The following is a 13,523-nucleotide window of genomic DNA, read 5'->3' as shown; positions in this document are numbered from 1 at the left end:
TCTCTCTCTCTCTCGCTCTCTCTCTCTCTCTCTCTCTCTCTATCTCTCTCTCTCTATCTCTCTATCTCTCTATCTCTCTCTCTCTCGACGTCATTATACTTATAGTCCTTGGACCTCTGTTTTCACTCCATCCCATTTGGTGGCTGAGCGCTGCGTTCAAATCATGCCGTTACGAAAAAACCCGATTTTAGTGGGTAAGTAACTTAAATACATATAGCCTGATTAATTTTATAATTTGCTTAACTACGAAAAAAATACAACTTCTTGCCAATCGTAAAGTTCAAACGTTCCATATATTATTATCGTCATTGTTCTTCTACTTATTACTACTATATTATTGCTATTGTAGTTCATGTCAAATATTAAATATGAATTATTGCCTTTTGTTTAGTTTTAGATTTTTTTTTTTTTTTCCTTTTTTTCATCTTTGCATAATTCGGTTTTGTGATGTTTTTGCACAGAAGTGGTTCTCCTACTGCACTTGGGAGCGCTTGATTACAGTATCGGACTGCACCACGGGGACATGCGAAACGAAAGCCTGGATCACCTGCCCTGCGACTCCAATGAAACTGTAAGTTCTTATTTGTTTAGTAATTACATACATTTTCTCCAAGATTTTACTCACCTGTGTGTATGTTGTGTTAGGGTATGCTCGATCTTGATTAAGTATATGTTGATATAGCTGAACAGAGCAGAATGGTTGCAAGGAGCCACAAACAAAGCAAAACAAACACACAAACAAAAATAAAAAAGGGATTTTGTAAGCTTAGCTTCCAGGGGGAAATTTCTGTCCATATGGTTCTTACTATCATGAAATGCAATACAGTTTAAGTGAAGTAACAATAGATGACCAAAAATAAAAGCAGAACTGATATTTAAACAGAAAATGCAGAAGTATGGTGCTCTCTGCAGTTACCTTTAAATTACAATACCTTCTTGAGTTCTCAGTGACATTTTAAATAATTACATCTTATGCAAATGTATATGTAAATTTTATGTATAAATAAATATACACAATCATATGCATTATTTCTCTCCAGACTGTGATATGCAGATTGACTGGGCCAGACCTACAAGGAAAGACATTTAAGTTGGATGTCCAAGCTGAACAGACAGTTAAAATTCTTTCTGCATCTTCAGAAAACAATTTAGGGAATTGTACACAGTGCTTATGGAAAAATCGGTATGTGCACATAGTGTTAGTGTGTGTTAGAAGGTTGGAATTAATTCTGCTCTAATTCTCTGGATTCCAGGTTATTACTGATTTTTAAAAAATGTCTCTTCTATGGGTGTAATTGATTAATTAGTTACTCATTTGTGTAGTATGACAGTGACATCTGCTATGTTTATATTCTTTCCACAGAGAGACAGCCAGTGTGCTCCCGTTCCAAACCTTTAAACCAGACATGGATGGAGTTCATACTGCAGTCTGTGACAGTGGCAAATCTAACTATTCTGTAAACATCTCAGTCCATGTATACTCACCAAAAAGTGAGTCATGTGTCTTCTTTGGCCTTTTTCATGCCTTCATAGGAAAGTCTCACAGCCATATACAGCAGATTCATGTACAGTCCCTTAATGTACACTAAAATGTCCTGACAAAAAAAAAAAATCAAATTTTCAGTCATTGTACTTTTTGTCTGATATGAGATTTTTCTAATCTGTAGCGAGGCCATCATTTCCACAGCTGACAGTCATTGCAGAACAATACAATGCCGCTAGTCTGAGATGTGTTTCTGAAGGGCATCCCAAGCCAACAATAAAGTGGTATAACAATAAAGGACCTATGAGGTAAGCTGAAAGCTTGATGATGCAAACACAATAGGGAACACATTAAATCACCTCAGTAATCAGTGGAGGCAGAATACAGGAGTTGGCCATAATTGCTGGCATTGGATGGAGTGACTGGTGGGTTGAGAGCAGGAGAGTGATGGGAAATGAAGGCAGGGAGTGCCACAGAGACATTATGTAAGAAAACTAATTCTAAAAATGAACATGAACCGTTACATTTCATTTGACTTTTTTCTATATTGAAATGGGTAATTTTAAAATGTCTTGAGCATTATTTTTCTTATCAAGTTATCCTGCAATGGTTTCTATTTTAATATGCATTTATGTATATGTTGTTGTATGGTTGACTTTAACAGTGGAAAACGTAGCAAAATTAATTTTGTGATTCTGATGTTCAAATTTTTCATCATTTTCCAAACTGAGCTGTTGTCTTTTATGTATAAAGTTACTAGGATGAATAGACTCATCACTCATATCCACCTTCATTGTCTAGTTTGTATAATTTTGGTGCAGATTTAGATGGTATGTGCAAGTACTCAGGCAAGTACGATAGCATGTACCCAAGACACAAAAGGATCCAATTGCGAGAAGTTTTATTTTTAAGACAGTTAGGCTACCAATGCACTGGGTGCGAATCAGATAAACAGTGGGCTTCTGGCAGATTGTCCAGAGTATGGGGATTTTCTCCAGGTCGTTGTGATCCAGGGTCAAAACAGGAAGGCTGAGTCTGGGAGGTATCCGAAAATTAGGCTGAGGACGAGGTCTGGAAGGGAAGCACAGCTCAGTACACAGGGCGGCAAGCAGGCAGGAATCATGCTCATTATGGAGCTTTAGGTTGGCAACAGGAACAGGTGGGATGGGTTAAAATTCAGGTAATTTTAATTTTAATTGAATTCAGGTTTGATCGAGAGTGCCAGTGTATTCCAGGGGTGGCCTCCTGGGTGGGGCAGTCTGAGAATCGAGGGGTGTGTGGGATTCGCCTGTCAGTAAAGTTATAACTTGAATAAAGATAGGTCTCAGTCAGTATGTAAAATTGGTTGTGAGTCATAATAATTCTGAGCTTGGATGGAGTCACTGTTTTTGAGCTTGGTTGGAGTCACTGTTTCTGAGCTTGGTGGGAGTCACTGTTTCTGAGCTTGGTGGGACTCACTGGTTCTGAGCTTGGTGGGAGTCACTGGTTCTGAGCTTGCTTGGAGTCCCTGTTTCTGAGCTTGCTGGGACTCGCTGGTTCTGAGCTTGGCTGGCAGTTTGACTGGATCAGAGTAGCTAACCTTATTCCAGGATGAACAAAAATCCTGTGTTCTTTTTTTTTTTTGGATGGTGATTGGACAATGGTGTGATTCTTACTACATCTACTTGGTCATATATATTTATACTCTGCCATGTCACTATGATGTCCATCTCTAGAAATAACTATATACAGGAGGAGAAAACGGAAGAAAAAGAGATGTCAGCGAGCAAACTGGACTGTTACGCTGACGCATTTTCAAACACAAAGTGCTGTGCTACAAACTCAGAGGGAGAGGAATGCTCCCAGATTTACCACTATTGTAAGATAAGCATTCTATTGTTTGTAATCTGTAATAAGTTAAAAAAAACTCTGAGTGCCCACAGATGTGATAAATGCAGGTGCCAGATGATCCATTTTGGAATGTTTTTTTTTTCTGTCATGTTTTAGTGCTTCAAGCACCCATGATAGAGATCGAAGCTCACAGGATTCTGCTGCGTCAGGGACAATCTCTCGTGCTCCGATGTGCAATAAATGACAGAGACGATCAGCTGAAGTGGTACTACAACAACTTCACCGAGGTACTGTAAATTACAAATGCTGTAAATACAAATGTAATTATGGCCATGTATCACTGATATTGCTTTATTACTTTTGTGTTTTTGTCTGCCCCAAATTTAGCTCAAAGGAGTAAAACTGGTGCATTATAGCTATTTGATGGAGTTTTATTCCATCAACTCTGTTAGTGTGAGTGACAGTGGAGAGTATATTTGCAAGAGTAAGAAAGGTCAAAAAAAGGCTACCCAGGTTCAGGTGCTTGGTAAGTAAACTGCTATTAACTTTGAGCTAGTTGTTCTTTTAAAATAATAAATACATTTAAATTTGTCTTATATTGACAGTTTTATAACTTTCAAATGGATGTTTTCTTTGTCTGAATCTGTGTATTGAGGTTTTGTGAATTATGTATTGGCTTATACACTGCCTGGCCAAAAAAATAAACATTTTCATTGGACTGCATTTAGCTTTGATTACGGCACACGTTCGCTGTGGCATCGTTTCCACAAGCTTCTGCAATGTCACAAGATTTATTTCTGTCCAGAGTTGCATTAATTTTTCCCCAAGATCTTGTATTGATGATGGCAGATTTGGACCACTGCGAAAAGTCTTCTCCAGCACATCCCAAGGGTTCTCAATGGGGTTCAGGTCTGGACTCTGTGGTGGCCAATCCATGTGTGAAAATGATGTCTCATGCTCCCTGAACCACTCTTTTACAATTCGAGCCCGGTGAATTCTGGCATTGTCATCTTGGAATGTGCCCGTGCCATCAGGGAAGAAAAAATCCATTGATGGAATAACCTGGTCGTTCAGTATATTCAGGTAGTCAGCTGACCTCATTCTTTGGGCACATAACGTTGCTGAACCTAGACCTGACCAACTGCAGCAACCCAGATCATAGCATTGCCCCCACAGGCTTGTACAGTAGGCACTAGGCATGATGGGTGCATCACTTCAGCCGTCTCTCTTCTTACCCTGATGCGCCCATCACTTTGGAACAAGGTAAATCTGGACTCATCAGACCACATGACTTTCTTCCATTGCTCCAGAGTCCAATCTTTATGCTCCCTAGCAAATTGAAGCCGTTTTTGCCGGTTAGCCTCACTGACAAGTGGTTTTCTTAAGGCTACACAGCTGTTTAGTCCCAATCCCTTGAGTTCCATTTGCATTGTGTGTGTGGAAATGCTCTTACGTTCACTATTAAACATATCCCTGAGTTCTACTGTAGTTTTTCTACGATTTGATTTCACCACACGTTTAAGTAATCGCCGATCACAATCATTCAAAAAAATTTTCCCACCACATTCCTTCCTCGAAGATAATCTTTCCCCACTGTCCTTCCACTTTTTAATAATACGTTGGACAGTTCTTAACCCGATTTTAGTAGTTTCAGCAATCTCCTTAGATGTTTTCTCTGCTTTATGTATGCCAATAATTTGACCCTTCTGAAACAGATTAATATATGTTTTCCACAAGATGTGTCTTTCGACATGGTTGTTTAACAAATGAGAAGCTACTCCCTGCATTAGTTAGGGTTAAATAACTTGTTGCCAGCTAAAACATAATCACCCATGCAGTAATTATCCAATGGGAGGCTCTTACCTATTTGCTTAGTTAAATCCAGGTGGTGACCTTTTTTTGGCCAGGCAGTGTATTATGCTCTCATCTGACCCTGTGGCAGTTGGGTTTTTGCATAATCTCTACATAGTATTTCAGTGAATATATGGGACCAGTGAACTTGGGTGAATTAAGATGAATTATGGTAATTTTCTCTTTACAGAGAAGGGAATACTTGAAATAGATAGCCTAGATGAGAATGTCAGAATTGTACGCTACGAAAGACCAAACTTTTGTTTCCAAGCTGAGGTGCTCTCTTACCCGAAAGCACAATGTCAGTGGATTACACCGAATGGCTCTAAAGTGGAGTGCTACGAATCTCACTACCTCTGGGGTACAAGGTGTGTTGTGCATGCTATCGGTTTGAACAGTATGTATGCATGTTGCACTCTGTCTGATGGCTCTCTTCTTTCTTTTAGCACTTTTAAGCTGTGTAACCCAGAGCCAGGCCAATATCAGATACAGCTAAGAGCTGATGAAAATGCAGTCACCAGAAATATGTCCCTCTGTGTGACAGGTGAGTTACCTGTATAGCAGAGATTTGTGGATCAATTAATGTGTATAATAACAAAAATATGTGTGGTCAGTTAATGTGTATTATAACAAAAGATGTGTCATCAATTCATGTGTATATTTACCAAATATGTGTGGTTAATTAATGTGTATATTAGCCAAATATGTATGGTCAGTCAATGTGCATAATAACAAAAACCCGGCATAGAAAGGCACATTGCTGATGGTGTCAATATACTCTGTGAAATGTAAAGCTTATGTTAGAATTACAATTACATTTTTTTCTAAAATACATGCTACTTTGCAGAAATTCCAAAGTTTAAGCTTCTCCAAGATGAAGACCATGTCATCTGCATGACCAAGAGTGCTCTCCCACTGTCCCTGTATTGGATGACCTGTCCATTACATACCAAGTGAGGTTTTGTCCAGGGTTCTGTTGTTGTGGGGTTTTGTTTTGGGTTTTTTGGGGCTGTTTCTTTTCTTATTTGTTAATGGGATGTTTTGGGTAGGTCTTGCACTTGGACTATTGCAAATACACTCTCTTTTTTATGCATAGGTCACTTTTTTCAAAATTGCAAAGATGTACAATCAATGAAGTATTACATTCTGTCTCTTCCTTGTCTCAAAGCTACACAGATGATGCGATGTGGAAAAAGATACACATGGATCTTGAGGCCTACCCAAACTCTGAGCAGTTCTGCCAGAAGCGTATTGTCATCTCTCTGTTAGCCAGCCGTGTGAATAACCACTTTGTGAAATGTTGCCTCAGCAATGATGCAGGATCATACTGCAGTGGGCAGATCACAGTGAAACTGCGTGAGTTAAGTCTCATACTTAAATACACTTGTATGATGATGTTGAAACAGCTCTTACATGGTGACGATGTTCTATTGCAGTCTCTCAGCACTACATCACTATCTTATTGGTGTGCGGCTTCGTCAGCCTGCTGATCTGTGTTGGCCTGCACCATTTTACCCACAGGAAGGTACTGTTATCCCCCTTTCCCCCACAGACGCATACTCGCAAAATGATGAATACTTCTAATGACCCATATGTATAACTTTCCGCATAAACTCTTCCCAACAGAAACCTGGCTATGAGTCTCAGCTTCAGATGGTTCAAGTGGTCGGGCCATCGGATAACGATTACATCTATATTGACTTCAGGGATTTCAAATATGACCAGAAATGGGAGTTCCCTCGGGAGAATCTCGAACTGGGTAATGAATTTGTACACAGTTACATGTCAGTGGAGCACTAGGAAAATTGAATACTGCAAGGAAGGTGTTTTTTTTTTCTTCATATAGGTAAAGAACTGGGATCAGGAGCTTTTGGGATGGTAAAGCAGGCTACAGCATATGGGATCAGCAAGCCAGGAGTGTCTGTGCAGGTCGCAGTGAAAATGCTAAAAGGTGGCTTTTTTTTTTTGCTTTTTTCTTTTAAGTAAAACTGACTCTTCAGTCAGTGAGACCTAATAAAGGGGAGCTGTTGCCGGTGTCTTTGTGCAGACAAGCATCAGACAGTGGAGAAGGAGGCCTTAATGTCTGAATTGAAGATGTTGACTCATATTGGACAACATATCAACATCGTGAACCTGCTGGGAGCTTGCACTGGCTCAGGTACACAATCCACACGCAAGCATGTCACATAATGATAAGTTTCTGAAATGAACTGGGCTGGGCAATGAGCTGTATCATTATAATGTAGTTACAATGTAGTTAAGTTAGTTTAGTAATATCATGATACTTATTCATGAAGAATAATTCTGTGGCAGTACTGCCACATTTAAAACAGACTTTTCAGCTGATTTGTGTATGTAGATGTAACGTGCGGTGGCCCGAGTGCTGCAGGGCGTGAGGCAGGACGCACAGACTTCTCCAGCTGGGACGAACATTTATTAACATTTAAAGACATAAAGGCACTCACACTTATCGCAAACAAGAAACATGAACTGGTTAACACTAAACAAACACAATACACAAGAATACATCTAATAGAAATGCGTTACATCTAGACATTATGCCGACAATAACTAACACCCTGCACACTTTAACACGGCTTTACATACATAAAGACGAATGAGGTGCAGGTGTGGTTACAAACAAGACAGTGCTCCCACTGCACGTGGCGGGCCGAACCACGTGACTCGCGGGAGGCGAGCGTTCCGTGACAGTAGAAGTATAGGTGTTAGCCACAATATACTACGAAAATTATATTGTGACAGTGCTCTGCCCTAAAAAACATTTTTGAAATATATACATTTTTTATTTGCCAATTTATGGCCATCTGTATTAAAAATATGCTTATCAACACTTTTGACGGCAGTGATATTGACGAGGCAGTTTGATCTGACAGGTCCCGTTTACTTGATCTTTCAATACTGTTGCCATGGTGACCTCCTGAACTACCTGAAGAGCAGCAGAGAGCACTTCAACAAGTCCCTAATGGATGCCATCCTTAAGGACAGATTGAGCAGCCTGTACCACAACTACCCAAAGAAGAGAAACCCCAGGTCAGAACCTGAGCAGTCATTGGTTTTCCACTGACCTTTTCAATAAAGAGACTACAGACAGTTTCCATTAACAATCACGCAGTTCATTTGAGGAAACATAACTGGATTTGGATGAACATAGGCAGAAGTAACATGCAAGATTTTAAAGGTTGTGCTCTCTACTTGATTTGTTTCAATAGTGAGTTCGTTCAGGCTGAGAATGAGTCGTACATGCACATGACCCTGGTGAATAAGGAACAAGAGTCACTGCTCCCACTCAGCTGCTCCACGGATGTTACTGGAGGTAACGCCTGCCGCGGTTGCCCCTCCCATTAGCATCTAATCCAACTAGAACTAGACTTGCTGACAGACTCAGTTTGTCACTTTGGTAGAATGTGTGCATATAAAAAGGTACATGAAATATGTGTACAGGTAAAGCACTGAGTTGGTTATTGTTCTTGATAATTTTATAGATTTTTGGTCTTATCTGTGTCTTCACAGCATAGAAATTACCATTTAGGCTTCAGACAAAGACATTGTGTTCTGGACACAGGTTAAGAGCTAAATGTTTTTTGTCAAGACAGATTGTGCTGTGAGAGATAGGTATCATCTGGAACATAGGGGATCTTAGTCTGTGGTTTGAGGGGTCTAGTCTGAACCTCAGACTAAGGTGATACTCTGGATACTGTTCGTGAAGCCTTTTCCTTGTTTCCCCTTTAAAGGAATATTTGAAAGTGAGGATGAAGAAGACCTTCAGACTTTCACTTTAGGTGACCTGCTGAGCTTCTCCTACCAAGTTGCTAAGGGCATGGAATTTCTTTCTAACAAAAATGTAAGTTTTTGTTTTTAGGCTAAAAATAACATTTTACAAGCACTCATTTTTTTCTCCAAGTATTCAGGCTAACACTGTCCAAATAGTGAATGGCAACCTTATTAGAGACTCCTGCCCTTCCCTGTGTGGAAATTAGACACGTAACCATGGAGGGCAGAATAAAATCTACATTAGAATGGGCAAATCAAGTAGTCTAAGTGATTTCAAACTAGGCATGGTCATCAGTGCTAGAGTAGCAGGGGCCTGTTTCAAAAACTGCAAACCTTGTGGGGTTTTCTCATACAAGTGTTAAGAGTATACGGAGGATGATGTGATCAAAGAAAAACATCCAGCAAAAGGGGATCCTGTGGATGTAAACTCATTGATGAATGGGGTCAAAGGAGGATGTCAAGAATTGTTCTGATGAACAGGCAGTACACAGTCAAGTAAACTGCAACTGAATCAGACTTGGTGCTCCAACTAACATGTCTGAATGTACAACTCATCGTTTCTTAGCATGGATGGGCTCTAACAGCAGATTATCAGTGACAGTACTGTCTAAGGAAACAAAGTCAAGGCTACAGTGGACAAAACAGGGCAAAAATTGGATCACTGAGCAATGGAAAAACATAGATTGTTAGATGAATCCAGAATTCATGAGCCCTTCTATTCAGGTGCCAACATTTCAGGCTGGTGGAGGTGGAATAATGCCGTGAGGAATGTTTTCTTGACAGACCCTGGGTCCTCTGATACCTGTGGATGGACATTTGGACAGTAGGGCTTACCTACTCATTGTGGAGAACATACTTCATGGCAGCTGTTCACTATAAGACAGAAGGACACTTTCAGCAGGACAGTGCACCATGCCAGGAACATAGTAAATCTCCTTGCTTCCTTGGCCTTCACAGTCCCCAGATCTAAATTCTGTAGATCATCTTGGACGAGATAGAGCAAGCTGTCGGTAGAATGTCGGTACTTCCATCTGATTCGTGGCAACTGCAAGAAGCTCTCCTGTCTGCATAGGCCAAGATTCCTGCAGAATAATTTCAACACCAAATAGAATATATACCATGATAAATTGCTGCAGTTCTGAAGGCCAAAGGAGGTACAATGTGCCTCAGGGGGTGTTTTAACAGAGGGTGTCTCTAATAAAGTGGCTATTCAGTGTGTGTGCATTAACAAGTTGAGAACCATTAACATATACATTAACAAGTTGAGAAAAGCATTCCAAAATGCTCAGTATGTTTCCTTTATTATGGTACTCTAATTGTTTTCTTGTTCTTAGTGTATCCATCGGGACCTTGCTGCAAGAAATGTGTTGGTAGCACAAGCCCGTGTAGTGAAGATTGGTGACTTTGGCCTGGCACGAGATATTGAAAATGACTCCAGCTATGTGGTCCGAGGAAATGTAAGCACTCTCATCATTAAGTGTGGGAATTTGGACACTATACAGTGGCACAAATTTGGTTGTTTTGGTTTTGTATGCTATCACACTGGATTTTACCTGAACCAGTAACTGAGGTCAAGGTGCACTGCGCAAGTCTCCCTACATATGATGGATATGCTTATGTTGCTGCATTAGGTATTTCTGGCATTAGAAAGCTGTTCTCTTTTACTATTTTTAGGCACGTTTACCCGTGAAGTGGATGGCCCCTGAAAGTATTTTTAAGGGGATCTACACCACGCAGAGTGACGTTTGGGCTTATGGCGTCCTGCTATGGGAGATCTTCTCACTGGGTACACATAACCTTACAGCCAGAAACCCACATACAAAGTCTTAGTGGAGAAGGCAAAAACTTTTAAAGCTAAATTACATGGAAATTATCCTACAGAATTTAAGCTACATATGGGAAAAAAAAGCAAAATGTAACAAGTAATAGTTTTTAGTCTTTCTAGTCAATCTTAAAAACATAATCTGTTTTAAAAGCATGTTGACTCTTTATTCATGGTTTGGCTTTCTGACATAAAGTTGATGTTAGATTCGTAATATGCGGTCTCTGTAGATTCCATGTTTCCTTTTCAAACTCCAACCCCTCCCCCTCCCCATTTCATTAAATCAGGTGTGACTCCCTATCCTGGTATGAAAGTTGATAACAGTTTCTACACAATGATTGAGAGTGGTTTTCAGATGGAACGGCCCTTTTATGCATCTGAAGCTGTGTAAGTTTCTGTCCACATTCAAATCTCTTAAATCATCAAAAATGGGAAGTTCTCTTGAAAAGTGCTATTTTCTCCTGATTGTTAAACTCTGTTAGGTACGGTGTGATGCGCCAGTGTTGGGCCCTGCAACCTAAAGATAGACCCTGTTTCTCCAAGATGGTGGCCTTCATGGAAACCCAGCTTGCTGATATAGAAGAACAGGTGCATAATGGTTGTGTGAAAGGCCTCTTAGGCCCATGAAAAGCCAGTGCCTAATGGTTGAGGGATAGAATTTAACCCATCGCATCTTATGATTGTTCTGCAGCTCTACTATAATGTCAGAGGGCAACAAAACAGTTCCATATACCAGAATGCTCCAGTAATCTCAGAACCAGCAGGGAACACAGAAGAAAAGAAGGCCTACCAGCTGTCTGAAAAAGATTCATCCTGCAAGACAGAAATGACTGGAGAAGATGCAATTACAGAGAAACTCGATCAGGAGACCTAAAGAATAGTTAATTCAGTCTAGGGTCAGAAAGATGATAGTATAACTTAGTATTTGTATTCGTTATCCACTTTTAAAATCTGATGCAATAAGATGTTTTTTTTTGTTTGTTTTTTTAATTGTGCTCTGTCACTTTAGTGAGTAACTAAAAACATGCATTTATTTAGAAAGATTTTAAAGAAGTATATTTTTTATTGTATATTTAATATATAGGTATATTTACATGTCTTTTACATGCAAGGGCTTGGATTGGATTAAGACTTTTAGGATCACATTGTCAGTAGGAACTCTGCATTCTCCACTGTAAATTAATCTGGGACTAGTGTCTAGAAAACCATCCCTAAGTAAACATTACTTTTGTGTCTAGAAAACCCACAAGTCACAAACAAGAACTATTGTAACTAGCCATCTTCCAGCTCTACAACAACTGTTTTTAACAACAATGATGCAAAATTTAAATTGGATGCAGGACATTTACACTTTACCCCTCATTCAATTCTGAATAGGTTAGTAGAGTAGTTCTTAGTGGTAGTGCTACTCTGAGAATTTCTAACTGATGTTTTAAAGCTTCTGTCATCAGTTTGAATGTTCTTGCTCATTTCTACTGCTTAGCCACAAAGGTAGACACCCTCCCTTTAATTCCACTCCCCCAAACATACCTTTCCTCAAATCCCTCATTCCAAAAGCAGGTCTGCAGGCCCACTTCTTTAAAGAGGGTTTGCCTTATTGGTTAGTATAGCCAGACCCTATTGAAATGTATAGCTGCTGATTACAATATCTAGCAAACTCACATTTTCTCTCAAAGTGTCTTTATTTCTCAGGGTATACTTTTTGATGATATTTATCCATATGTTTAAGCTAATAGTCATTTTGGAAAATCTCCAATATCAGCATTAAGTGAACGTTTTCTGTTGTATGTTAAGTCATTTTTGTATGTCGTAATATTTAAAACGTACAGGAGAGGGCAGCATCGTGCTGGGTCCTGAAATAAGGACTGGAATCGCATCAGAAGGATTTATTTACATTACTCATGATACGCTACTGCAAGCATACATTTCATTTGTATAATATTGTGGCTTTATATTTATTTATCAGAGTACACAAAATACACTTCTCCTTTTTAATAGTTCGTGGAATGGTTGCTCATTCTTTAGAATGAAACACTTGGTATATGTATCCACCTTGCTTGGTTTTTCAGAAACGTTACAATTATTAACCTAAAATGTAACATTTTTTTATTCTTAAGCAACTAAACAACAAAATAAAAATTAAACAAAAAAGAATGTACATTTGCAAAGTGTTGTTTTCCATAACAGAGAATAAAGTGGCCATGAAACGTAAGCCCTAAATTTAGAAGAGAAGACATGGAAAAGTACGGAAGATACTCATAGACACATGTCGATAAGTTCTAAAACGCCTTAATCAATAGAACAAACAGCGTCTTGCTCGACACTGCGCCGTAACATGTCGTTTCAGACAGACATTGTGCTTTTTAAATTGATATCAACTGTCGCTGGGCATGTAAAGCTAGCCCCTGCAGTTAGCCTGCCCGTTGTTCAGCTTGGATCACGCTGTTGTTGTTTTCAATTCTCTTCCTCCGTTCAGCTAAGGCTAACTAGCGTCGCTGTGCATTGTGGGTACGAAGTGGTACACTGTAATTAGCGCTGTTGGAGAACAGAGCCTTCAGTTGAAAGTCAAAGTAACAACGCGATTTTCCACAAACCTATTGAAAAATACAGCATGAAATCTGACATACAAAGTTTTGTGAAATACACTTTGCAAGTTCAGGATATGAGGCTCTGAAATTCCAAATGGCTTTAGTGAACAGAGGTATATCAGCAACCCGTGGCAAGTGCTGGGGATATGAGCTCTCT

At 39.5% G+C, this 13,523-nt stretch overlaps 1 protein-coding gene across 2 annotated transcripts; it reads left to right on the top strand.

Annotated features, from left to right (window-relative positions):
- The first annotated feature begins 90 nt into the window (after positions 1-90).
- Positions 91-13,078, top strand: LOC113576161 (fms related receptor tyrosine kinase 3). Of its 2 annotated transcripts, XM_035526050.1 has the most exons (24): positions 91-194; positions 462-571; positions 1,041-1,183; positions 1,364-1,491; positions 1,668-1,791; positions 3,199-3,341; positions 3,470-3,600; positions 3,701-3,839; positions 5,355-5,532; positions 5,611-5,708; positions 6,012-6,117; positions 6,333-6,520; positions 6,601-6,689; positions 6,791-6,923; positions 7,011-7,115; positions 7,212-7,322; positions 8,059-8,215; positions 8,395-8,498; positions 8,917-9,026; positions 10,291-10,413; positions 10,631-10,742; positions 11,066-11,165; positions 11,261-11,366; positions 11,470-13,072. In XM_035526050.1, exons 1-24 carry the CDS (start codon positions 164-166, stop codon positions 11,650-11,652), a joined length of 2,952 nt encoding a protein of 983 aa, XP_035381943.1. In that variant the 5' UTR covers positions 91-163; the 3' UTR covers positions 11,653-13,072. The 2 variants fall into 2 exon arrangements, with proteins under 2 accessions (XP_035381943.1, XP_026863919.2); XM_027008118.2 differs by lacking the exon at positions 91-194 and having other exon boundaries at positions 483-571; positions 1,041-1,115; positions 11,470-13,078.
- Positions 13,079-13,523: the final 445 nt, after the last annotated feature.

Source organism: Electrophorus electricus, chromosome 5 (genome assembly GCF_013358815.1).
Source record: "Electrophorus electricus isolate fEleEle1 chromosome 5, fEleEle1.pri, whole genome shotgun sequence".
Taxonomy (NCBI): Eukaryota; Metazoa; Chordata; class Actinopteri; order Gymnotiformes; family Gymnotidae; genus Electrophorus; species Electrophorus electricus.
The sequence above is the reverse complement of the archived record's forward strand: the minus strand, read 5'-3'. Positions and strand labels throughout refer to the sequence as shown.

What these genes read in the sequence shown, in the direction of transcription:
- LOC113576161 (XM_035526050.1), top strand. Translation starts at nt 164, where the DNA reads ATGCCGTTACGAAAAAACCCGATTTTAGTGG. An exon ending in CCTGCGACTCCAATGAAACT is followed by an intron (nt 572 to 1,040) that starts GTAAGTTCTTAT and finishes ATTTCTCTCCAG; the next exon opens with ACTGTGATATGCAGATTGAC. An exon ending in GGGAGCTTGCACTGGCTCAG is followed by an intron (nt 7,323 to 8,058) that starts GTACACAATCCA and finishes TTGATCTGACAG; the next exon opens with GTCCCGTTTACTTGATCTTT.